General features: G+C 28.6%; 6 protein-coding genes across 15 annotated transcripts; 3 read left to right on the top strand and 3 right to left on the bottom strand.

Moving 5' to 3' along the window:
- The first annotated feature begins 84 nt into the window (after nucleotides 1-84).
- Nucleotides 85-5,118, top strand: LOC115242089 (metaxin-1). 2 transcript variants are annotated; one of them, XM_029818143.1, is made up of 6 exons: nucleotides 85-325; nucleotides 1,162-1,412; nucleotides 2,090-2,255; nucleotides 2,396-2,782; nucleotides 3,781-3,841; nucleotides 4,830-5,114. In XM_029818143.1, exons 1-6 carry the CDS (start codon nucleotides 239-241, stop codon nucleotides 4,844-4,846), a joined length of 969 nt encoding a protein of 322 aa, XP_029674003.1. In that variant the 5' UTR covers nucleotides 85-238; the 3' UTR covers nucleotides 4,847-5,114. The 2 variants fall into 2 exon arrangements, with proteins under 2 accessions (XP_029674003.1, XP_029674005.1); XM_029818145.1 differs by lacking the exon at nucleotides 3,781-3,841 and having other exon boundaries at nucleotides 239-325; nucleotides 4,830-5,118.
- On the bottom strand, nucleotides 3,968-8,925 carry LOC115242085 (vacuolar protein sorting-associated protein 45). Of its 4 annotated transcripts, none has more exons than XM_029818138.1 (9): nucleotides 8,718-8,925; nucleotides 8,222-8,358; nucleotides 7,126-7,324; nucleotides 6,857-7,006; nucleotides 6,395-6,774; nucleotides 5,944-6,216; nucleotides 5,714-5,878; nucleotides 5,413-5,642; nucleotides 3,968-5,333 (listed from the first exon to the last, which is right to left on the bottom strand). In XM_029818138.1, exons 2-9 carry the CDS (start codon nucleotides 8,312-8,314, stop codon nucleotides 5,135-5,137), a joined length of 1,689 nt encoding a protein of 562 aa, XP_029673998.1. In that variant the 5' UTR covers nucleotides 8,315-8,358; nucleotides 8,718-8,925; the 3' UTR covers nucleotides 3,968-5,134. The 4 variants fall into 4 exon arrangements, with proteins under 4 accessions (XP_029673998.1, XP_029673999.1, XP_029673997.1 ...); XM_029818139.1 differs by having other exon boundaries at nucleotides 8,222-8,371; nucleotides 8,718-8,924; XM_029818137.1 differs by lacking the exons at nucleotides 8,222-8,358; nucleotides 8,718-8,925 and adding exons at nucleotides 7,401-7,550; nucleotides 7,897-8,104.
- A 350-nt stretch (nucleotides 8,926-9,275) lies between these two features.
- On the top strand, nucleotides 9,276-14,195 carry LOC115242087 (transcription initiation factor IIA subunit 1). Of its 2 annotated transcripts, none has more exons than XM_029818140.1 (7): nucleotides 9,276-9,529; nucleotides 10,153-10,363; nucleotides 10,530-10,859; nucleotides 11,087-11,295; nucleotides 11,413-11,562; nucleotides 11,834-11,923; nucleotides 12,285-14,195. In XM_029818140.1, exons 1-7 carry the CDS (start codon nucleotides 9,479-9,481, stop codon nucleotides 12,390-12,392), a joined length of 1,149 nt encoding a protein of 382 aa, XP_029674000.1. In that variant the 5' UTR covers nucleotides 9,276-9,478; the 3' UTR covers nucleotides 12,393-14,195. The 2 variants fall into 2 exon arrangements, with proteins under 2 accessions (XP_029674000.1, XP_029674001.1); XM_029818141.1 differs by having other exon boundaries at nucleotides 9,277-9,502.
- A 1,617-nt stretch (nucleotides 14,196-15,812) lies between these two features.
- Nucleotides 15,813-19,611, bottom strand: LOC115242069 (peroxisomal membrane protein PEX13). The gene is made up of 5 exons (XM_029818099.1): nucleotides 19,312-19,611; nucleotides 18,458-18,709; nucleotides 17,827-18,074; nucleotides 17,511-17,708; nucleotides 15,813-17,214 (listed from the first exon to the last, which is right to left on the bottom strand). The coding sequence occupies exons 1-5, from the start codon at nucleotides 19,377-19,379 to the stop codon at nucleotides 16,784-16,786; spliced, it is 1,197 nt and encodes a 398-aa protein (XP_029673959.1). The 5' UTR covers nucleotides 19,380-19,611; the 3' UTR covers nucleotides 15,813-16,783.
- Nucleotides 19,611-21,591, top strand: LOC115242071 (NADH-cytochrome b5 reductase-like). 2 transcript variants are annotated; one of them, XM_029818105.1, is made up of 5 exons: nucleotides 19,611-19,714; nucleotides 20,196-20,419; nucleotides 20,643-20,874; nucleotides 20,943-21,154; nucleotides 21,385-21,591. In XM_029818105.1, the coding sequence occupies exons 2-5, from the start codon at nucleotides 20,209-20,211 to the stop codon at nucleotides 21,573-21,575; spliced, it is 846 nt and encodes a 281-aa protein (XP_029673965.1). In that variant the 5' UTR covers nucleotides 19,611-19,714; nucleotides 20,196-20,208; the 3' UTR covers nucleotides 21,576-21,591. The 2 variants fall into 2 exon arrangements, with proteins under 2 accessions (XP_029673965.1, XP_029673964.1); XM_029818104.1 differs by lacking the exon at nucleotides 19,611-19,714 and having other exon boundaries at nucleotides 19,813-20,419.
- On the bottom strand, nucleotides 20,160-23,713 carry LOC115242070 (E3 ubiquitin-protein ligase FANCL). 4 transcript variants are annotated; one of them, XM_029818102.1, is made up of 8 exons: nucleotides 23,520-23,712; nucleotides 22,993-23,396; nucleotides 22,818-22,922; nucleotides 22,482-22,729; nucleotides 22,125-22,317; nucleotides 21,835-22,041; nucleotides 21,610-21,710; nucleotides 20,160-20,271 (listed from the first exon to the last, which is right to left on the bottom strand). In XM_029818102.1, exons 2-7 carry the CDS (start codon nucleotides 23,323-23,325, stop codon nucleotides 21,612-21,614), a joined length of 1,185 nt encoding a protein of 394 aa, XP_029673962.1. In that variant the 5' UTR covers nucleotides 23,326-23,396; nucleotides 23,520-23,712; the 3' UTR covers nucleotides 20,160-20,271; nucleotides 21,610-21,611. The 4 variants fall into 4 exon arrangements, with proteins under 4 accessions (XP_029673962.1, XP_029673963.1, XP_029673961.1 ...); XM_029818103.1 differs by lacking the exon at nucleotides 20,160-20,271 and adding an exon at nucleotides 20,306-21,079 and having other exon boundaries at nucleotides 22,533-22,729; nucleotides 23,520-23,713; XM_029818101.1 differs by lacking the exon at nucleotides 20,160-20,271 and adding an exon at nucleotides 20,306-21,102.

Raw genomic sequence — 23,713 nt, 5'->3', positions numbered from 1 at the left:
TAACCAATCAGGACAAAGTAATCTTTACTCTTTTTGGTCAAATTTCTTGTTTTCTGTGTGCATTTGCTTTATCACCGTTCATGTGAATAGGTCTTTATAAAACTAATCTAACCTGTGTATGTACAATGTGCAGCATGGTGGCATGATGTTACATTGTTTACCAAAAGATTACATAGTTATGTGCTAAGTATTATTGAGTGGACACGCGATATTTTGCTGGCGATGCAAGTTTTCGGAAATGGCTAATGCTGAGATATTGCAATTGGATATATGGAAAGGTGACTGGGGTCTTCCGTCAGTCGATATAGAGTGTTTGCAAGTCCTGGTATGTACGGGTTATGACACGCACATGGGCTAGCCGATTAACGATTAATTTATGACAATAATTTTTATATGATAGAAAAAATTCGCTCGGTATTAAAGCGGTGAATATCTAGAATTTTCCAAGATCATCAAATATTGCTATAGATTCTCTGGTTAATTAAGAATCTATTTTCTCTCAAATATCGAGGTATCTACAGCTTTCCAGCGATTAACTGATGGAAATAAGGGAATTTCTAACAAATTAAAAATGTTGAGAGAGAAAATTGATATAACAGAATGATTTTAATTTATACAATTTCAATCATTTGATGATTCTTTCAGATAAAAAATTTTAAGTAAATTTTAGAATAGAATTTTAATTTGAAATTTAATTATATACATACAAAGATATGCAATAATAAAAAGCGATAAATGATGATCTCTTTCGATATTTTTATCGAGGGAAAATTATCTTTAAATTGACTGAAGATGTTAAGAGGATACCTATTAGTTTTGAGAGATATTTAAAAATAATATATGGAACATACAGAGATGCTTAAACTATCGACTGGATGTTATACCAGTGAAGTAAAAGTGAGAGAAAAATTAAAGTTTATCATAAACTTTTGTCTGCCTCACTGTATATTAATTATATTATCCAAGTCTATTTATAAAACATTAGGTGTTGGCGCAGTCATTTTGTCTCAATTTTAGCTATCTGAATTATAATAATGTATTTACTATCAAATATTACAATTGTTTTGCTATTAAATACTTATATTGCATGTCTTAATGATTAATTTATAATGAAATAACAGTATTTGTTTCTTAATATATGTAGTATCATGTTATTTATAGGCATATGCTAAATTCAGTGGAGTACCTTTGAAAATAAATCTATCAAGCAATCCATTTAAAACCCCAAATGGTCGATTACCATTGCTTAGGGCTGGTCTAAATACTTTGGATACAGTTAAAGATATATTGCCATTTTTTAGAGAAACACATTATAATTCTGACTATACATTAACTGATAAGCAATGTGCAGACGTCACGGCATATGATGCTCTGCTTAAGGAAAAGTTGTATCCAGCCTTGCAATTTATATGGTATGAGATGTACTGAAATGTATATAAATGTACCTAGAATGATATGCAATTTATAATATGATTTATATGAAATTTAAATGATAAAAAATCAATACTGTATTAAATAGTCATTTATGATGGAAAGTATTTGAAAATTTTATCTGCTAGTTAAATTGGTTAAAAAATTAACTTCCTTATTTGTCAATATTGTCGAAAATTCTTTTGCCTTTTGCTTTTAAAATGTTAGCAAGATGGTTTTTGTATTATCTAAATGTTGTCAATTAAAAACTATTTGCAATTTCAGGTCTTATCTAAAAAAATCAGTTTTCTGAGCAACATGCAAAGTAAAGCATAAAATGCAAATGACTGATTATCTCTTAGAGTTATATGTTTGATTTATATACCATTATTGTTGTTTAAATAAATAAATTATTTGAATTATTTATTAAATACTTCAGCATAAATAATATTAAAATGTCCACTTAAATATAAATTGTACATTATTCTGATCAATGCGTACATGTTTATTTAGTTCTATAATTTTGCAAAAATGATATTAGTAGCTTGATAGATAATTAACAAGTATATTTTATTGTAGTTATCATTTTTCTGATAAATGCATCTCATTATTATTTTTTATATTTTTTATAGCAAATATATCACAACACAGAATGTACTATTATTACAATTATTTTTAGGTGGATAGATAAAAAAAATCTAGATGAATTAATTAGACCATGGTATTGCAAAGCATTGCCCTTTCCATTTAAATTCTATTACCCAGGAAAGTTCGAACGGCAAGCACACATCTTGATGCAAAGTTTATATTCTATGGAAGATAACATAGATATTATCGAAAATGAGGTATATATATATAACATATAAAATAACTTGAAACTTTTTAAATGTGTTCTTAAGTATTTCTATAAATAGAAAAGATATAATTTAAGCACAAAAATTTCTAATATTTTCTACATTAATTTTAAAATTTTATGTACCAATAGGTATATTCAGAAGCACAAAAATGTTTGACATTATTATCTATAAGACTTGGAGATGGAGATTTTTTTTTTGGACAACAACCTAGCGCGATAGACGCCATTGTGTATTCGTATTTAGCACCGTTACTCAAGGCACCATTACCAAATCCAATTCTACAAAATCATTTGAAGAATTGCACAAATCTAGTGAAGTATGTGTCGCGTATATCACAAAGGTATTTCGAGTATGAATATCAGAGTTATGAAAAGGATAAAGCTGAAAAAAACGCTGAAAAATTAGGAGAAGATAGCGATTGCGAATTTCCAAATAAAAGAAGGAATCAAATTTTTGCTGCATTTGTTGCTATATTGGCAATGGCAGGATATGCGTTATCTACTGGTATTGTAGAGGTAAGTTCCTTTTTTTATACAGAAAAAGAAAGTTTGATAAAATATATACCATTGCACATATAATGTGTCTGTATAGTTTAATATTCTCAGAATCTTTCTTTTTGTTTATTAAGACTAACAAGGGAACCTCGCGAACTCGAAAATTCTGATTTTAATGAAACTTTACAGACATGTAGGGGGAGAGGAGTCAATAGATAAATTTAGAAATTTGCAGTTGCGGCCCAAAAACGGTTCTAAGGGAAGCACCCCTCGTATGTAGAGCGGCTTTTTGCTTTTCTCAATATAGCTCGAAAACTATCTGAGATATCAAAAAATGTTTTATACAAAAGTTTTATGATAAAAGCAGCTCTATTTAACCATATTATTGTTTAAAAAGATTTCTGAAAAAATTAAAAAAAAATTATTTTTTCAAATTTTATTATTAATATGGTTAAATAGAATTGTTTTTACCATAAAACTTTTGTATAAAACATTTTTGATATCTGCTACATGTCTGTAAAGTTTCATCAGAATCAGAATTTTCGGGTTCGCGAAGTTCCCTTGTAAGACAGAGAATAGTAGACAAAGACATAGACAAAAATAGAAACAAAGAATTATTCTTACAAGTATAAAGTTTTGTTAGATATTAATTGGTTTCTCTATTTTTTTATTGGTACATTCTTTATATATATATATATATATTTTTTTTTTATCATAATTGAATTATCTACATCTATCTTGATACAAACTTTATTTATTTGCCTAAAAAAATAGATTTAGTAAAATTCGTTGCAAAAAACGAAATATCTATATAATGATTATTTCTATGTATTTATTTTAGCATTGGATTGTATTAATATATTTCATACATAGCAAAATGCAATAATTAAATGAAAAATATATTTGTAATATAAAAAACAAAGTTGCTTCATGTTAGAATTACATTTTTTACATAGATCTTTCTAAAGATAAAATAATGCAAATATTGACATTGAAGCTACAAATAGCTTTATTTGTAGGTGCTAATATATTTATTAAGAAGCAGAAAATTTATTAAGGTTCCTAAGAAGAAAAGGAGACGTGAGTATTAGCTGCACGTTGATAACATATTTTTATATATGGAAATTAACCAATTAATATCAACTTTTATACACATAATACATTACTTTATACATTATTTTTGCTTTTCATTACATATTTTCATTGCATTATTATAAGTTTATTTACTTACACACACATACATATGCACAATCAGTTATTTATAAGTAGCTCATTTGTATTTAGCTTGTGTGTTTGAAAATGGATAAATTATATTCCTATGTAAATAGTTATATATAATAATATAGAGATACACATAGAGTTATATATGCAAAATATCTCAGAGAGAAGTGATATAAAAACTTTACTGATACACTCGATAAAAACATTCAATTATATTTAATGCCCATTAATTTTTTTTATATCATGGTATACATCAACATCAAACATGAAACAATATAAATAATTTAGAATAAGATTGATAATAATTAAGTAATAAGCAATTAAGAATGTATTAAATTTTAGAGATGAAAAAAGATTTTATTTTTTATTTAGCTTTAAATGGAGTTTATTTTAACAAAATTTTCATAAAGTTTAATAAAAGTACAGGGTGCTAAATTTCAAACGTAACAGGCCGAATATCTCGATAACTAAATGAAATATCGAGGTCTGGTTTTTTTTTGACACGTCCGTCCAAAGTCAAATTCTTTTTATCAAAATTTGTCCGCCTCGAAACCCTCGAAACAATACAACCTAAAAAAAACCGGACCTTGATATTTCATTTGGTTATCGAGATATTAGGCCTATTACGTTTAAAATTTAGCATCCTGTATATAATAAATATATATCACAAGATAATGTAGAAATAATATATATTATCAAGATAATTAAGAAATTGCTATAAAAAATGACACTGAACTTACATATTTAAAAACAAATGTATAGATGAAAAGACGAATTTAACAATTAATACATCATATCTTTCTATGTTCTTTGCGATATTAATTAAAATAATACATGTTTGTTAAAGGTACCAGTACAGGATGACGAAATCTCAGATATGTCGGCAGAATATATATTGGATGATGAGGAAGATGAATAACAGTTAGCAAAAAGGAAATTATGTTTTCATGATAAAAATAGGAAATATGTAACTGCAAAAGAAAGAGAGTACATCTTATTTCGTGTAATGTGTTACAATAATTTCTGTTGGAAATTCTTGGTGTGGAACACTATATTCGTGAGAAGAGAGAAAAGGATATTATATGATGTATAGATACCAAAATATATATGGAATAAATATTTTGGGATATATGATGATATTTCTCAACATTCTTAATTTTTTCCAATTTTATATCGCATTAATATGCCGCTAGTAGCATGGTGTACTTCTTCCGCAAAGCTTTTAAAATTGTGGATAGTGGTACCACCTAGAATAATCTTTATTCCCGGATTTTGCTTATTTAAATTATAAACAGCCAGACTTTCTTCATAAGTAGCACCTCCGATTATGAATACTATTATATCTTGAGGTCTAAAGATAGAATAATCATGTACTAATTGATGTTTAATATATGGCACATACATTTCTATTTAATATATAAATAATTTACCTTCGTGACATTATCATATTACCAAGATATGGAAATGCTTGTGTGCTTAATTTTCCTTTTATTAAGTCCTCTAACGTTTCACTTATTAAAGGACAATGCTGCGTGTATATATTATCTACCCCACTTAATCCTTTGAATAGTTTTTTAGTTATTTTGGCAACTGCTTCTCGATCAAATAAATTATTCTGTCTTGTATTAACACCGCTATACTCTAATATATTATATACAAGCTGGAAATGATATTTGAATATTACATACATATATTTTTATAAAAATATAAATCTTACAATAGGAAAAATACCTTGATATATTTGTCTGAAACATTCCTCTTTTTAAGTAATTCTACTAAACCATTTATGTCATTGCTCGCATATTTTTCATAATGGAGTGCATAAAGCATAACAAGCCGAACGGTATCGATATCTCGTACTTTTTGATTATTGATAAGTGCTTTTATTTTTTGCAACTATAAATAGAAAAATTAACAAATATATATAAATGTAGAATACGTTATAGATATCAATAAATTACCTGCGAGGAATGATCAGTTTGGCAACTCAGTTCCTGTTCCAGTTCTGATACTTCTAATAAATTATGCTTTTCGACAAGAGACGAAAGTTCTCCAACTACCGTAACATGTTTCGATACAGTGCCAGAAAGTTTCTTGAAAAGTGGATATGTTTCTACAAAGTGCTTCATGTCGGCAATACTTTCAACTTTTTGATGCTTTTTTGCTTTCTTTTGAAATTCCTCCATCAATTCTTTTATCGTTTGCCCAATTTCACCAAAGTTTAGATACAAGTTCTGTTAAAAGAATACATTCTTTTAACACAAAAAGATTTTCACAAAAAGTAAAATATGTCATTATGTAATTACAAAATATCATGCATACAAAAATATTTTTATTAATTCATATCACTATTTCTGTTAATAATTCTAATATGAATATATGATTAAAGTACTGTATAAAGAATTTTCTTACATTTGCATAAAAATCATCATGTTCTGCACTGAGAACAACTTCTTTCAATTCTTTTGAAATGCCTTTTACATGAGATAAATTAACGCGATTATTGTTGATTGTCAGCAGTTCGTGTACCATTGCTTGATATGTCCATTGGTTTAACAAAGGTGTAACAGGGTCATCTCTTCTATCGACTATCAGAAGGATAGGATTAGATTCTTGTCTGAATTCAAAAGAGCTAGATTCTTTACTGAGCACTTCCCTTATTTTTTCTGCTAATCTCTTTGCCATATTAGAACTACTTTGATATCTAATATATGGACATTTCTTTAGCGATAATAAAACCGAAGTTATTCCTTGAACAGTTCTATGTAAATACACTGGATCCCATGTAAGTCCTTGAGTCATAATTATAAAAAATAATTTTCATTTAATAGTTTATTAATCTATCGCATGAATTGATATAAAATTGGATTATACCTTCAGAACAGGCATTTATTCCAAGTGAAAATAAATGTGGATTAATCGCTAGATAATCTGCATAGTATTCATGTACTTCTCTAACTACTTCTCGTTCGTCGCTTTCTGCCAAAAGCTTTATATCTGCTTTTGCAATAATATTACTGAAATCTAGTACAAATAAGTAATATTAATAATTATTGTTTCTTATTCTACACTACAATATTTTATTTACTGAGTTTTCTATAATTAGAAATATAATTCTATATATTCACATTGATATTACTTACAAATATAATATGCTCCATATTTAGGATATTTAAGCTCTTTACAAAGTAGGTCGATATTTTCCTTAGTTGGTCTTACAAATACTATACATGTTAAATGTTTTAAAGTATCATTATGTACAGCAGTATCTATTCGTTCGAATAAATATACTTCTTTCATTAATATCTCAGATTGACTATAAAGTAAGCTGACTATACTTGTCTAAAAATAAAAAAATGAAATTTTTTTCAAACATACATATATGTGGATGACGATTTATAATATTTTTTATTCTTACCGTTTGTTTATCCATTAGCAAAATTTTCATACCAGGACCACTGTCCTCTGTCATTTTCGTGATATAAAACTTCAAAGCGGTAACAACATTCATTTTGATGTCAGATAAAGTGCATCAATTTATATTTTGGTAATTGTCTAGAAGAACCCACTCGAATTAGACAGATTTTGATAAAAATACATTTAATCGATGCCTTTTTGCGTAAAAACAAAAGTTTGACAAGTAAAAATCATCGCTCGATAATGTAAAAAGTTATTAAGCATTAAAGATGTCACTTTTGAAGATTAGGAAATCTGTCATATCGATGAGATTCTGGCGATATGAGCATAAAATTAAAAAGTGACACCTTTAACACTTAATAACTTAATAATAACTTATTAATAACTTTCCACATTATCAAGTGACGATTTTCAAATCTTTGTTTTTATGCAAAAAGGCATTGATTACAAATATTTTTATTAAAATCTTAATAGAGCGTGTTATTTTAAACACTTACCATATTTTTTATCGTGTGTGTATGTGAACATACATTTATTTTTTATGCTAAATTCATATATTTATTAAGTAAGATTTAATTACTTCGATGACAGATGTATCTATATACTCAGCTGTACTATCGCACAGATACTTTGATAACGCATACTTTAATAAGTTTTGACAGCAAAGATACAGAGCAAGTCGGTTCGTTCTAAAGCCATTGTACGTAAAACAATTTTAGTCATAACCATAAGTGCCAGTCTACAATAGGTGATTTAAGCTCTAAGCCTTAAGAAATTGACTAATCACAGTGGATGACGATTTATAATATTTTTTATTCTTACCGTTTGTTTATCCATTAGCAAAATTTTCATACCAGGACCACTGTCCTCTGTCATTTTCGTGATATAAAACTTCAAAGCGGTAACAACATTCATTTTGATGTCAGATAAAGTGCATCAATTTATATTTTGGTAATTGTCTAGAAGAACCCACTCGAATAAGACAGATTTTGATAAAAACTCATTTAATCGATGCCTTTTTGCATAAAAACAAAAGTTTGACAAGTAAAAATCATCGCTCGATAATGTAAAAAGTTATTAAGCATTAAAGATGTCACTTTTGAAGATTAGGAAATCTGTCATATCGATGAGATTCTGGCGATATGAGCATAAAATTAAAAAGTGACACCTTTAACACTTAATAACTTAATAATAACTTATTAATAACTTTCCACATTATCAAGTGACGATTTTCAAATCTTTGTTTTTATGCAAAAAGGCATTGATTACAAATATTTTTATTAAAATCTTAATAGAGCGTGTTATTTTAAACACTTACCATATTTTTTATCGTGTGTGTATGTGAACATACATTTATTTTTTATGCTAAATTCATATATTTATTAAGTAAGATTTAATTACTTCGATGACAGATGTATCTATATACTCAGCTGTACTATCGCACAGATACTTTGATAACGCATACTTTAATAAGTTTTGACAGCAAAGATACAGAGCAAGTCGGTTCGTTCTAAAACCATTGTACGTAAAACAATTTTAGTCATAACCATAAAGCCCGTATCAGACTACGCATTGAAGATTGAGATACAAGATTCAAGATTGAAATTTGACCAATCAGGACAAAGAAATTTTAGTTCCTTTTCTGATTATTCAAATTCCAATTTTCAATGCGTACGATACCGGCTTAAGTGCATTTAGCACTATGGAGTGCGTTTCAAAATTCTAATCTGTGTAGCGTTTAATTGACCAATCAGAACAAAAGGAGCAATGATTTCTTTATCCTGATTCGTCAATTCAATGCTACTCTACTCCATGGGTAGGATTTCTTACTGCACTTCGCGCATGCGCGAAAAAATCGGCCTGGTCTAACAACACTGAACCGACCAGTAGCTGTTCGTGGCGAATGATGGCAAAGTGGATGCTGTTGTGCGTTGTATGAGTACGAAACGGGTATGAGCGATCAAAGAGCGACGATGCAGCGGTGTGGCTTCTGAGAAACGGGAGGATTGTCGTTTAGATCGTCGTATTAATATTACTTCCTCGGTTGAGCGATCGTATCCCTGATCATCCCTGGTCACGATGGCTCTCAGCCAGACAAGCGTAGTGAGTAAACGAGCGAACGAACGTAATGTATGTACACGTAGGTGAAATGCCGTATGTATTTGACCCTGGCTTTCCTCAAAAGCGAGCATTTCCACTTTTCCTTGATGTTCGAACATCGCGCGATGTTCGCGTTCGTTCGACTAGTCGAGGTCCGTCCACTGATCTCCGGCTGTCGAAAACGCGTCTTGATGTAGATTGATAAACGGACTTTCTAACCTTATATACATTGAACATTGCGCACGTCGAAAGTTGCACATTAACGAAAAGATAACAACATCCGGCTAGACTGTCAAGCATGCAAATATTGTTTGAAGTTGTTTCAAGGGGTAGGTCATCATTTCTATCCCTATTTGGAATCTAAACATTAAATTTATATTTCTTTCCTATATCTAAGCAATATTAAATGGTCTTTATATGCGCGCGCGCTTGATTTATTTGAATATTGGAATCTTTCCGCCAATGTGTAATTTCGATGTCTGTCTTGGAAAGAATACATTTGTAAACTCATGATTATATAATATATATTCCTATTATTATAATTAATAGAATATACTAAAGCCAGCATGGAAACCGTCAGACATTTTTTATCTGTATATTTGATATGTTTACAATATTATAGATATTATATAAGAATAAATTCTGTTTTGCAGTTGAAATTATATAATACTGTGATAGAAGATGTAATAACAGGAGTACGGGAATCGTTCATAGACGAAGGAGTAGATGAACAGGTTCTCCAAGAACTTAAACAAATATGGGAAACAAAACTGATGGCCAGCAAAGCTGTAGAATTAAATCCAGATCCACCAGAACCACAAGTTCCTCAAATCAACACGCACAAAGCTGTGTCTGTCAATAAAGGTACATATATCTGCTAGAAACCAATATAGCAAATGTTACGAAAAAAATTTTATTATGATATGCGATTTAATAAAAAATGCAACTTAAGTTATACAAGATGCTCCATTGCTATTGGATCAATGCATTCTATATGTTGTTGTTACATATGAATTTGATGTTGTAACAGCTAATATAGGAAATCATTTTGTACAACCATCTGCTGGAAATGCAGTACCGCAAACGCAATCTCAACAATCGCAACAGCAGCAACAAGCGCAATCACAGCAGCAACAACAATCGACCCAACCACAACAACATACACATCCTACAGGAACATCGTTACAACAGCAGCAGCCACAGCAGCACTCGACAACGCCGGTACAGCAAGTGGTAACTGCACCAGCTGCTGTACTTGACCGACAAGTGCCCATACAGATCACCCTACCTCCACAAGCTGGCATTCCGGATGGACCACAGCGGATTTTAAGCATACAAGTTCCTGCATCTGCTCTTCAAGGTGAAAATCTTATATTTATGTTTCAGTAGAAAGTTTACCATTAACAATTTGTGTGGCAAAAACTAGATTTTAATAATTATTACATAATTATCCTATATATTTTAGTTTTTTATATGTAATTTTTCTATGTGTATAAATCTTTTTAATATTACTGAAATTTGTTAACGTGTAAAAAATATAATGTGTTAATTATGTAAATAAAAAAAATCGCATATTTCTTTTTTCAGGAAACCAATTACATACAATTTTAACAGGTCCCGTAATTTCTGCAGCTATGGGTCTTCCAGCAAATTTAGCTTCAACTTTGTTGCAACAACATGTGAATTCTACATTGCAAGGGCAAGCAACATTAGCTCCGTTACAAGTAAATCAACCACTTCAAGTGGTCACGCAAAGTACAAATAGTGTCGCAACACAGAGGCCACCTCAAAATCAAGTAAGATAGTGTGATTGCATAAGTAATGTGATTTATACAATAAATAAAATATATAATAGATAAATATACATAATTATATACTATAAAAAATGTAATATGCATTTTTTAATTTTCTAGCAACAAAATAATATAAATCAGTTAGATGGAGGGGTAGGTGATTCTACTGACGATGACGATGAAGAGGAAGAAGATGATAACGATGATGACGATGAAGATCTTGATGAAAAAGAGGAGGAAGAAAATGATGAAGCTGCAGCTCGTGAAGAGGTTAATAGTAATAGTTGTATATATATTTTATTGCTCCTTATCAAATTACAAATAATCTCCTGATTTTACAATTCTCTTCAAATTCTATTAAATCTGTTCCTTACTCTCTGACTAATTCTTATAACTACTATATATTCGCTCGCTTGGGTTACGCATACACGCGCTTAATCGCTCATATATTCGTACGTGTGTGTAAAGAAATTAATGTTTATAGATAAATTTCAATTCTGACATGTCTTGCAAAGAAATTGTTCTGAGGAATTTGTTCTAGGAACCCTTAAATTCCGAAGATGACGTTACAGATGACGATCCTACTGATCTCTTTGATACAGACAATGTAGTAGTCTGTCAATATGATAAGGTATGAAAGTGTAATATGTTTATCTTCAACATGTATGTAACACATATGTGCATATATATACAGGGTGTCTGATAATAATCGCGCCACTCGTAATGTGCAGGTAGAGCGGGTTAAACCAAGTAGGATGGGGCCGTTCTTTCTCACCGCGCGCTAATAGTCGCGCGAATTGGCCGATCTTTTTTAATTAATTTCTCATTAATTATTGCAAAGATTGCAAAACGGTAGAAGACTTCTTCTCGGTTTAACCCGCTCTACCCGCACATTACGGGTGGGGCGATTATTATCAGACATCTTGTATATAAACAAATATTATTTTAAATAAATTATTTTAACTTTTTTATATGATGTTTTTTGTTTTCAGATTACAAGGAGTCGAAATAAATGGAAGTTTTATCTGAAAGATGGCATAATGAACCTAAGTGGGAAAGACTATGTATTTCAAAAGGCAAACGGAGATGCTGAATGGTAATTCTAAGTGCGATGTGAATATTGTGTTGCCTACAGGAAGCTCAGGGATGTAAAGGCAACTTGATGATGTGTTCACGTGAAATGTTTCATCTTTAATAAAAGATGATTCTTGTATGGATTGTGCAAAGCTGCTGCAACTGGAATGGCAATACAGGGGAACAATGGCGAAAGAAAGTTATTACATTATCAAAATGGCATTATTTAATAGCATCAATGCTAATTTCACATGTTGACCTAAACTTAATTTATCACAGAAAATGTTTTGTTTCATTTTTTATGAAATTCTCTCTCTCCTATGTTCTAAATATATATAGCATATAACACAACATTATCAGTCTTGAATATTTTTAAGTAAATGTTTTTGTTTTATTTTAATTTTTTATTAAAGAAAATTCAAAATCCAATGTTAAGTGGATTATAAAAATTTAATACATTCTTTCATGTAATGCAGATTATGAATATACAGTGTAAAAAATTACATAAAAGTCTCCTATTGTTAGTCATATGTTACTTTTGCGTTACGATTCCTCCAGAAAAAAAGAACCATTATAAATTGGTTAACTTTCCCTAGCAAATGAGTAAACTTTATTAAAGCAGAAATACATGATATGTTAATCGAAATATCATATCGATTAGTGGCTCTGTAATTACATCACGAACAATGATTATGAAGATGATGAATTGTGAATTTGTACCATGTATGTGTGTGTGTGTGTTTTTTGAAATTCTTGATTATGAACTTTTTCATATGGAATGATGGGTAAAGTTGAGGTAAAATTTACATTCATCTCTTTCCTTTCAATCTGGAAACAGAATGATATACTATATGTGTTTGAGTTCAAGTCTTAAAAAATTGCAAAACTATGGCTCATATGTGATGCTTTGAAATAATAAACGTGTCTGTTACATATATATAAAATCTTGTTGCAAGCACATTAACAAGATCATTTATTAATGAAGGAAAGAAGGACAGTTTAGCATTTAGGCAATTAATTGGGCATACCACTTGAAAAGTTTAAATTGTTCTGGAAGCTACAATTTTTATCAACTTTTCTATTTGATTTGACTTTAAAAAGTAATTGCTTAATATTTGTGATGTGGCAATTTATTGTTAGATCAAATATTTAAATGAGAAATATCTTTCTCGAGTTAACATATATTTGTAAAAATTAAGTTTAATGGCTTCCAAATCGATTCAAACTTGCCTCAGTCAAAGATATTATAAGACTCGTGACTTAGCAAACTTTATGTTGTACACATAATAATATTTAAGCAAAAATCAATATATCGCGAATGTTTATAGATTATTTTTAAATTATAATTTATAATGTAGAGATGCAATTTAAGATATCTCTCCTTTCTTTTTTTTTTGTCGTTACAATTAATGTTTAATTAGTTTAAGATAATTATTTAATCGAAGAACAATGATATAAAAGAAATTTCTATGATATAAACTCACAATGTGATTACAAATATGCCAAAACAGTGTGCAATTTTTATATTGTATCATATCATTTTACCAAGAATGTTACAAATATTTGGCATATTTTAAAACTTGGATAATGTATCGTAAAGAATTGGCCAAATTTTTAACGTTACCAAAAAGAAGTATGTATTTTATGAAGATTTTGGTTAATATCATAGAATCTTATAAAATATCTTATAGAATATAATTACAGGTGCTGTCTGTGCAAAATATTACGGTATCTGCGTTATATTGTTCGTCGTATGCCTTATATATATATTTCGAGTTTAACTTATAAATAAAACTTCTTTACAGAATAAATGTTTAATAAGAAAACTATTCTTGATGAATAAGAATGTGTATGTATATGACATATGATATGTACATACATAATTTACTGCATTTTAGCTTAAAAATTTTTCGACAATTATAATCTTCTGAATGATGAGCATTCATATTTATATCCTTCATTTTGCCCCATATTTTGCATTAAATGTAATTGTCTAAATCTCAATACGTACATGTATCTGTTTGTGTAATTGTTTCTAATTGCATAGGATTCATTTTATTTCACAGACAGTTTCTCTCTTTTTTTCTAGTTCTAAAAAATACATTGATAAACAATTTAATTGTAAAACATATTTTATATTTAACTATAACATTTCTTTACAGATTTTAATGCAGTACTCTCTAAATAAATCATAAATGTAAGTATAATGCATCAACTCACTAGAGAACCTCGCGAATCCGAAAATTCTGATTTTAATAAAACTACAGATATGTGGGGTGGAGGGGGGCAATAAATGAATTTAGAAATTTTTAATTGCGGCCCAAAAACGGTTCTAAAAGGTGAAAGCACCTCTCATATGTACAGTGACTTTTTACTTTTCTCAATATATCTCGAAAACTATTCGAGATATCAAAAAATGTTTTATACAAAAGTTTTATGGTAAAAACAGCTCTATTTAACCATATTATTTTTTAAAAAGATTTTGAAATTTTTTTTAGAAAATTATTTTTTCAAATTTTATTAATGTGGTTAAATAGAGTTGTTTTTACCATGAAACTTTTGTATGAAACATTTTTTAATATCTCGAATAGTCTGCGAGATATATCGAGAAAAGCAAAAAGTTGTTCTACATATAAGGGGTGCTTTCATCCCTTAGAACTGTTTTTGGATCGCAACTGAAAATTCATCTATTGACCACCCCCCCGTCCTACATGTCCGTAAAGTTTCATCAAAATCAGAATTTTTGGGTTCACGAGATTACCTTTCATCAGTGAAACTTTCGAGCTTAAAATATCAATTTTGCATAAATATAAATAATGTTTAATTTTTAACAAATATAATTTTTTATCTAAAATAAAGAGAAACATTCTCGATGTTAAAAGATATTAAATCAACATTGCCAAATCTCACGAATTTATCATTTTACATTCCAATATTATATGTTTGTAAGAATAAGTATCTACAAACTGTATATATATATATATATATACAATTTTCTTTTTTATTCCCATTATAAATGTATGTGCAACTAAACACAGCTAGTAGGAAAGTGTAATCGTAATTAAAATATTACAAAACAGTACAAAATTGTAATTGCATACAATATTACAAGTATACTAGTATTACAAAGTATACTATTATTACACATCATAATATGATAAACGAATAACCGCGTCTTTAGGATATTTTGAGTAGTTTTTTTAATTTGATAGCTGAGAGAATGCACTCTAATAATTTATTAATTAAAACAATTTAATCTTCTATCATATTGAAGTCAATGTTAAATAAAAATTACATACACGTTTATGTATATATTTTTAAATAGATAATTTTTGAATCTAGAATTTTTTAAATATATACATACATATATATATATATATATATATATATATCAGAGCATGTAAGTTCAGAACCCTGTAATTGGTGATGATTTTTTTCATATTAAGTTTTTTTTTTCCGTGTGGAGATTCTATAATTTTGAGCTTATAGAGTCTTATATTTAAAATCTTTTTGGTATAATATTGCAATTAATTTTATGCTGATCTTCAGGTATAAAACACGATTGTATTGATCTATGTTTGAATATTTTATGATACGAGATTGTGATATACTCTAAATATTCATTTATTTATAAAGCGATTTCAGTACTGCTATTCTGTAATTTTTAACGATAACAACATCGTTACGAAGTTTGAAAATAGGCCTACTGAACGTGCAATTTAACGACTCTTCATTTTCTACAAATATAAAGCAATCAAATTATATAATTAATAATAATTGACGAAAAACCATGCTTCTTATATATCAGAGAAAAAATTTAGTTTTATATAATATTCAAACATTTATTGAGTACTATTGTTATCACTAAATGTATAATCTGATATTGAAATGTCGCCTTCATAAAAATTAATTATAAATATTGAATCATTTATATGTACATTTGTATGATTCGCATCTGCCCTTTGTCTTTTTTTCTTTAATTAAATATTTAACGAATTTTAGTCTCCTTGGTGCACCCACACATATTACAAACTACCCCTGCTGTAACTTAAAATATAAAATATAATATTACTATAAATTTTTTAAAGATAGTGAAACTTGTGGTATTCTTTTTTTACAGTAAGCTCTTCAATAGACATTTTCATTAAAAATCTCAACAAATGGACTTCTATAATGTTTTTCAATCCTTATATTGAAATAGAGCTCATTGCCTTACTTAATACCCAGTAAATATATATGGCGCATGTTTAATACACATACATATTATTCAAGATATATATATTATGTATATTATTTTTAAGAATATCAGTCATGTTCTTTTTATAAAGATATAGGCCACATATATACTTAAGATTGTGTAACAAGCTTCGACTATCGAAACTGATAGATTTAAATTAAATCCCCCAATATATTTGAACTAAAGTAAGTCATTTTTAATATTAGTTTCAGAGAAATCAGTACTTTGTTGGCTGGTGGTAGGTGTGTGTGTTGTGTGTTCTAGCGTATTTACACTCGTCGTTTCTGCCTGTTCATTAGAAGCTATTACATTTTGCATAGAAGTTGGAATTAGCGTAGACGCGGTGGTATTTCCATTACTTTCTGATTCTGACTTTTTCTTTAACTGTCCCACTATAGTTACATAGTTGGCAGGCACTAAACCGACATTTCTATTGTCAGTGGCTATCCACCAACCTGGTATACTTTTTGACTGCAAGGATCGTGGCGCCAACCATATTTTTTGACCGTTCCTGAGACTCAATTCTTCGTTAGATATCGCCGTGAAATCGTACATTGCAGTCGCCACGCATATAGGATCTTCGCACTTAACCCATTCTTTTGGATCATTAACTGTAAATTTGCCGATATAATATTTGTATATTTATCAAGAATATTAAAATACTAAAGCGTATCTCTTAAAAATATCAGAAATCAATAGAGAACAAATTTAATAATTTTGATATTTTAGAAAATGTCATATATATATATATATGAGGTAGAAAATTTGATATGGTTACGATTTTTCCAAATACAAGAGTTTAGTAATGAGAGAGATTAGATACAGATCTTTATCTGAATTATTATATGAAAAAATATATATTCGTTTATTAATTTCATATAGAGATGCAATAAAAAAAGATAATTACCTTTTATTTCAGTCTGCCTTATATTATTTAATATTTTGTGAATTAAATATGGAATAGCGACAAATATACCAAGAAACAAAATGTTCATCCATGAAGAAATCTGTCCGTTAGTCATTACTGTATGTTCTCCGTTTGTCGTTTGTAACATTGATTGTTGCCACAAATCTTCTGTCGTAACATTCTGCATATTTCGAAGACCTAAAAATAAAAAAATAATTAATTAATTAAAATACCAATTATATAGATTATGTGTGGGAAAACATAGATTATAGAATAAATTATAGAAGTAAGAGTTTCAATTGCATAATAAGCTCACCAAGCATAAATAAAATTTTTTTATAAATCCATTTCATGACTCGGATTAAAGCAAATGTACTCAGTAGCTGTCCAAGTGTTGAACGTAGTCTGTTGATATTATCTGCCACGCTCAAAATCGCTCTCAAGGAATTTGTCAAGGCAAAGTATGTAGACTCCAATAACATTGTGATAGATGAAAATGTGTGTAATATTGTCTCCACTACACGGAAAATCGACCTCGTATTTTCTTCTGCGTACACTTGAAATCTGTAGCATATTACATACAGAAACAATTCTCTCTTAGCTAAAAAATGTTGGACAAATTTGGAGGTATTTTTTCTAAGCAAAAATTTAAGACTCTATAATACTTGAGAAATACATTGACAATCTAGTCTATAATATTAGATGTATTATCTTAGCCAGTCTGTATTCTTCTACAATTTTATAAGTATAGATTGCTAGTAAAATCAATCAAGTAAATGTTACATTACTCTATAGGATCACAATACTAGATATCATAAAATAATTTTTATTATTCCTTGGTCTTTTTGAATAAAAAAATCTTATAATCTGTCTTTGTTTATATTAGATATTTTGATAATTAAAGCACAAACTAAATATTTATAAATATAGTCTTTTTTATAATATACCTATTTTCTACATCACCACTGTGTCCTCCAAATTGTCCATAACTGTTACTAGAATAAGGAACATAATTTCCAAAAGAGCCATATCCACCGTAGCCTCTATAACTTCCACCATATCCATAATTTCCATAATAACTTGAACCATATGGTCTATAATCATTGTATCCTACATAGTTTTGAACAGGTTGACGAGGTGGCAATGGAGGTGGAACAGCTGCTCCAATAGTTTGAAAGGGTGAATGTGGTCCTGGCATACTGAAAAAATTTAAGATTTTTATTGTTATTATTTGTTTTGATACATTTTTGCCATTTAATTGTTATAATTTATATCATTTGTTTCAATATTATTAAAATAGAAATCAATCAATCTGATCAATTTATAATGATCTGGATAAAAGAAAAAATTGTATATATATCATATATTCCAATCATGAGTAAAAACAGAACAAAAATTTCAATATAGATATTAAAAGTGATTATAAAAATCAGTTGGAAATAGTTGAATGTTTAGACTGTTTATTCTCTAATTTTTCCACTTGTGAAAAAAAAATTAAAAAAGGAGAAACTATTTTGACAGTTAACTTATCATACAAGTCAATCAAAAAAAATATTCCTTGAAAGACTAATGTGATGCCATAAATATACATATCCAAGAGTTAGTCGATTAGTATACATTAATAAACAATATTATTGAAAATACCATTGATGATGAGATCTACACGATACACAACTTATCATACAAGACAATCGAAAAAAATATCCCTTTAAAGGCTAATGTGATCCCATAAATGTACATATCCAAAAGTTAGTCGATTAATATACATTAATATATAATAAAGATCGATAACAGATCTCACTTGGACGAAATGCTAGAAGAGTTTCTAAGCTGATTGCTATTGATAACATGACTTCTTGCTGGTGCCATTGCTCGAATCTTACATCTGTTTCTTCAAAATTCTTATATTCAAAATATCAACATATATACATATATAATGACGTGGTATATTTTTTCTGATATTGTTCAAAGTTCACAGTTGACAAGTTTATCAGTAAAATGTATGCACACATGATATGTGTGTCATCACGCTTGAAAAATACTTAGAATAGTTGGAGATCTTTTCAAGTTACGATATGTATTTCTTGTGCAGATGACTTTGCATAATAAGGGAGCGTTCAAAATTTTTAGTGCATAGAATTGAGCAATCAAGACGTCCAAAAGATTTCTTTGTCCCGATAGGTCAATTGGATTCTACTCCACAGGTAAGATTTTCGAACGCATCTTGATATATATAAACAAATCGACCAATATAGACTGCGTTCCGACTGCTAGCACTGAAAATATATAGTGTACGTGACGTAAACTATAGATTTTCAGTACTGGCAGTGAATATCGGAACGCAGCCATAATATGTTTGTTATAAAAGACATTACATATTGTTACATATATCTTTTTATTTTAGAGATGGATAAAATTAACATATCTTATTGTATAAAAATCTGTTTGTGAATGTCTAAATGAAATTGTATTTTACAATAATATAACTTAATATACCAGATGTTTTTTTATATTTATTATTTAATTACATATTTAATTATAAATAATAAATAAAGTTTGGCTAACTAATTTGTATTTATGCTTTGAAGTTCTTTAAAATAAATATTATGTTAATAATACTATAAAATATTTACACAAAATGAGTTTGAACAATTGTAATGATTATAACGATGATGATGATGATAGACCTAAAACTCCAATGAACGAAGATTGTTGTGGCAGTGGATGTACACCATGTGTTTTTGATGTTCATAAAACATTACTGAAAGAATGGAAAAGTAAAAAGACACAAAATGTAAAAGTTGAAACAAATAACAATTTATTATCTCTTCTGTCTTATAAAGTATTTATTATCACTGATGTATTTGAAACCTCAGAGGATTATTTTTTGGTTCACTTGAAATACCCAGGTATTACTGTCTTATCGAATCAATAATAAAAATGTAATAAATTATATAAAATATATTATATAAAAAATTATATAAAAGAATGAATGTGAGTCATATTACTAAATCTATATAAAGTTACTACTATTATTCAATTGCATGCAAAAAAATCGTAAATTTCAACAGACTCTATTATTAACATGAATGCATTATCTCATATAAAAAAGTATTTTTACTTATTATGTAGAATGCAAAATAGAAAATGTTGGTTTGCATCTTGAACCTGGACAACATGTTATTCTACATTCCTGGTGTAAATCTCGTCCATATACACCAATTTCTTGGACATGCAATAGTTTAGTTTTATTAGTGAAATTATATAAGCAGGGTGAATTTAGTTCGCGTCTAAAAAATGCATCAATTGGTAGTGCAATTGATATTAGAGGCCCATATGGGGATTTCAAATATAAAAGTAACAGGTGCGTGAATATTTGTGCAGATAATTTAAAAATTATTTTTCTCATGGCTCAACGCATTTTTATGATAGTTTCCGACAGATCGTTATGTTTAGTATCGGTTCGGGAATAGCGGCACTTTATCCCATTGCAAGATCGATCGTTGATGACGAAAGAGAATTGACGAGGATACATCTTGTCGCAGGATTTCAATCGATGACACATGTGCCTTTGAAAAAAGAATTAAGACATCTAACAGATTATTGGAATTTTAAATGCACATTACAGCTATCCCAATTAAATGGTATGTGATTAAGGCACGATATAGCAAGTGAACTCATAATAAATTTGCATACATAGTTCCATAATTATCATACATTTTCGATTCTTTCACAATTTAATATGAAACAGCATAAATATTGATGATTCGTTTAAACACACATTTGTTTAAACAATTGAAATAAAGATATACATAATTTATAAGATATACGAGTAATTAAACAAAAAAGTACTTTTTCTAAATAATTTTTTCAGATAAGACAGTAAGTCTTCATGGTTTTAATATCAAAACAAACCGTTTGAGCAAATCGCTTGTTGCTGATTATCTCCAATGTAATGATACAGAGACAACATTAATTTTGATATGTGGAACTTTAGAATTTAATCGTTCCATGAAAGAATGGCTCCAAGAAATGAATTATGCATATACATACATATTTGAATAAAAATATAAATGCTTTAGGAAAATTTAATATCTACCTTCATTGTTCAATGGAACAGGCAATCTTCTCCTTGCAATATGGACAAGTACCATAAATATGGCCAAACACAATTTGATTCCCAGTTATTGTTTGTAACCACTATTGTGTAAAAAAAAATATATATATATTTATATTTGTTGATATTATTAAAGATTATATAATAACATATATATTATACAAATGAAATATATTTGTTATTAACATATATTCTAATTACACATACCCTCGATAAACATGCTGAATGAAAATGTCTCATGCATTTTTCATTATTGCATATCTTGTCTGGTAATTCATCTGAAAAACATATACCGCATTCACGGTTACTGATAATGGCTTTCTTCTCTTCCATACTTTCTTGTTGTTCGGGAAATTCATACATATTTAATAGCATTTTTAGGTTTTCTAAAATACTGCAATCATGATCCCACTTCTGTAAAACCAATATATTAATATAAATCAAATTGCTAATAAATTGCAGTTATATCCTACATTATGCATATATATAAAACGTACATCAATTTTATTGCTAATATCATCCCTTTGCCGTTTCGCTTCATTGTCACTGCCTAAGAATTGAATTGATGGCAAAGCAACAGGATTCAATGGATCCTCTATTCTAATTATCACAGATAAAGACTGAGATAAATGAATACGCCTGTACATGTGGCTCTTGTTTGGTTTTAATGGATCAGTTACCCAGCAATTCCTTATAATATTTCATATTAGTACATTTAATGCAATAATTAATGATTTGATATTATTTCAATAAAGGAATAATAAAAAAAATGGTATTGTTTTCAGAAAAGTTTTAGAAGTTAACAAATATATTTTCTTGTAATGTATTAATGAGTGAGTAAATAAGTTACTCACTCATCAATTTCTTCTAATTGTTCCCATGCTTTTTTCAATATTTTCACTTGCCATTGAAACTTAGTCTTTGCAACACTCAAATTGGTCACATTCTTTTCAAAACCTTCAAATATTGGAATATTGGGCAAATCAGAAGCAATAACTTTCCAAGGAAGTTCAGTATTGTTACACCTTTGCAATGTAATAGATACATCTCTGTAGTGTAATTTAATGATATTTAAATTTTGATCAGATGATATCAGTATATCCTTTAACATAAATATTTTATCTTTAACACTAAAACCATATGAGAATTTACAGGAAAATAAAAAATATATCTTATATAGACCTACATACAGGTAAATAATGAAGAGCTGCTTCTAATTCTTGCAGAAAATACTTCATAGTGTCAAGATTAGATATGAGAATTTTAGTATCTGTAGTATTGCACATATATTCTCCCTGTTTGCAAATAATATATAATAATAATAGAATTGTTAAAGGGAAATAAACTCTAATATTCTATACTTACAATAAGTGATTGTAACTGTGTTAAAAATGAAGACACTGTTTGTTCAGTTTTGAATGCGGCCTTTATTAATTCTTTCACCCTTTTGTGGAATTCTGTATTTCGCAGAGAAGCTATTTGTCTACCAAACTTGACATGTGCACTTTCAAATGACGGATAAACAGGCATGATCAATTTTAATCTTACTCTGGGACTTTGAAAATCATATGCAGCGCATAATGAACGCGAGATAATTAAAAAGCCATGCCAAGTGACAGGTGATTCTGATACTAATACCATTTCAGGATGCCTTTCCAAGATTTCTTCATAATTATAATAGCTATGTATCGTCACCATTATTAATAATTAATTTAAAGCAACTGAACTGATGTTTTATAGTTATAAAAATATAAGCAACATTTCTTTTTCTGAAAAAAATTAATTTATAGTCACATCACATAGTTTTATTGTATAATAATAAATATTTATCGATTAGATTAGTATTATCAATTAAAATATTTTTTCGTTACAAAATTGTATATAAAACTTACTTATGTAGTCGTGTAACAATAAGGAAAGGTTCTAAGCTATAGAAAAAGCCTTATTTTTTGTATTTTGATTTCAAAATGTTTAATAATGTTTAATGAATAATGAGAAATTCTCAAAGTATGTACTGGCGGGACGCAGTATCGAATAGAAACGTCAACGTATTAGATTAGCAGAGAGAAGCCTAAAGCCCGTGTCA

Source organism: Formica exsecta, unplaced genomic scaffold (genome assembly GCF_003651465.1).
Source record: "Formica exsecta isolate Colony F162 unplaced genomic scaffold, ASM365146v1 scaffold562, whole genome shotgun sequence".
In the NCBI taxonomy this organism is placed as follows: domain Eukaryota; kingdom Metazoa; phylum Arthropoda; class Insecta; order Hymenoptera; family Formicidae; genus Formica; species Formica exsecta.
This window is presented reverse-complemented; position numbering and strand designations above follow the sequence as displayed.

Coding starts and splice junctions, on each gene's coding strand:
- LOC115242087 (XM_029818140.1), top strand. CDS start 9,479: ATGGCTCTCAGCCAGACAAGCGTAGTGAGTAAACGAGCGAACGAACGT. Junction 10,364..10,529: donor AGCTGTGTCTGTCAATAAAG/GTACATATATCT, acceptor ATGTTGTAACAG/CTAATATAGGAAATCATTTT. Junction 11,924..12,284: donor TAGTCTGTCAATATGATAAG/GTATGAAAGTGT, acceptor TTTTGTTTTCAG/ATTACAAGGAGTCGAAATAA.
- LOC115242085 (XM_029818138.1), bottom strand. CDS start 8,314: ATGAATGTTGTTACCGCTTTGAAGTTTTATATCACGAAAATGACAGAG. Junction 7,007..7,125: donor ATATGGAGCATATTATATTT/GTAAGTAATATC, acceptor TATTTGTACTAG/ATTTCAGTAATATTATTGCA. Junction 5,643..5,713: donor TTTCAGACAAATATATCAAG/GTATTTTTCCTA, acceptor TATCATTTCCAG/CTTGTATATAATATATTAGA.
- LOC115242089 (XM_029818143.1), top strand. CDS start 239: ATGGCTAATGCTGAGATATTGCAATTGGATATATGGAAAGGTGACTGG. Junction 326..1,161: donor TAGAGTGTTTGCAAGTCCTG/GTATGTACGGGT, acceptor TGTTATTTATAG/GCATATGCTAAATTCAGTGG. Junction 2,783..3,780: donor TATCTACTGGTATTGTAGAG/GTAAGTTCCTTT, acceptor CTTTATTTGTAG/GTGCTAATATATTTATTAAG.
- LOC115242069 (XM_029818099.1), bottom strand. CDS start 19,379: ATGGCACCAGCAAGAAGTCATGTTATCAATAGCAATCAGCTTAGAAAC. Junction 18,710..19,311: donor TCTTCTAGCATTTCGTCCAA/GTGAGATCTGTT, acceptor AAATTTTTTCAG/TATGCCAGGACCACATTCAC. Junction 17,215..17,510: donor AAGGCAGACTGAAATAAAAG/GTAATTATCTTT, acceptor GCAAATTTACAG/TTAATGATCCAAAAGAATGG.
- LOC115242070 (XM_029818102.1), bottom strand. CDS start 23,325: ATGGTGACGATACATAGCTATTATAATTATGAAGAAATCTTGGAAAGG. Junction 22,730..22,817: donor CAGCTCTTCATTATTTACCT/GTATGTAGGTCT, acceptor TTTATGTTAAAG/GATATACTGATATCATCTGA. Junction 22,042..22,124: donor ATATTAGCAATAAAATTGAT/GTACGTTTTATA, acceptor TTGGTTTTACAG/AAGTGGGATCATGATTGCAG.
- LOC115242071 (XM_029818104.1), top strand. CDS start 20,149: ATGAGTTTGAACAATTGTAATGATTATAACGATGATGATGATGATAGA. Junction 20,420..20,642: donor GGTTCACTTGAAATACCCAG/GTATTACTGTCT, acceptor CTTATTATGTAG/AATGCAAAATAGAAAATGTT. Junction 20,875..20,942: donor TTCAAATATAAAAGTAACAG/GTGCGTGAATAT, acceptor TTTTTATGATAG/TTTCCGACAGATCGTTATGT.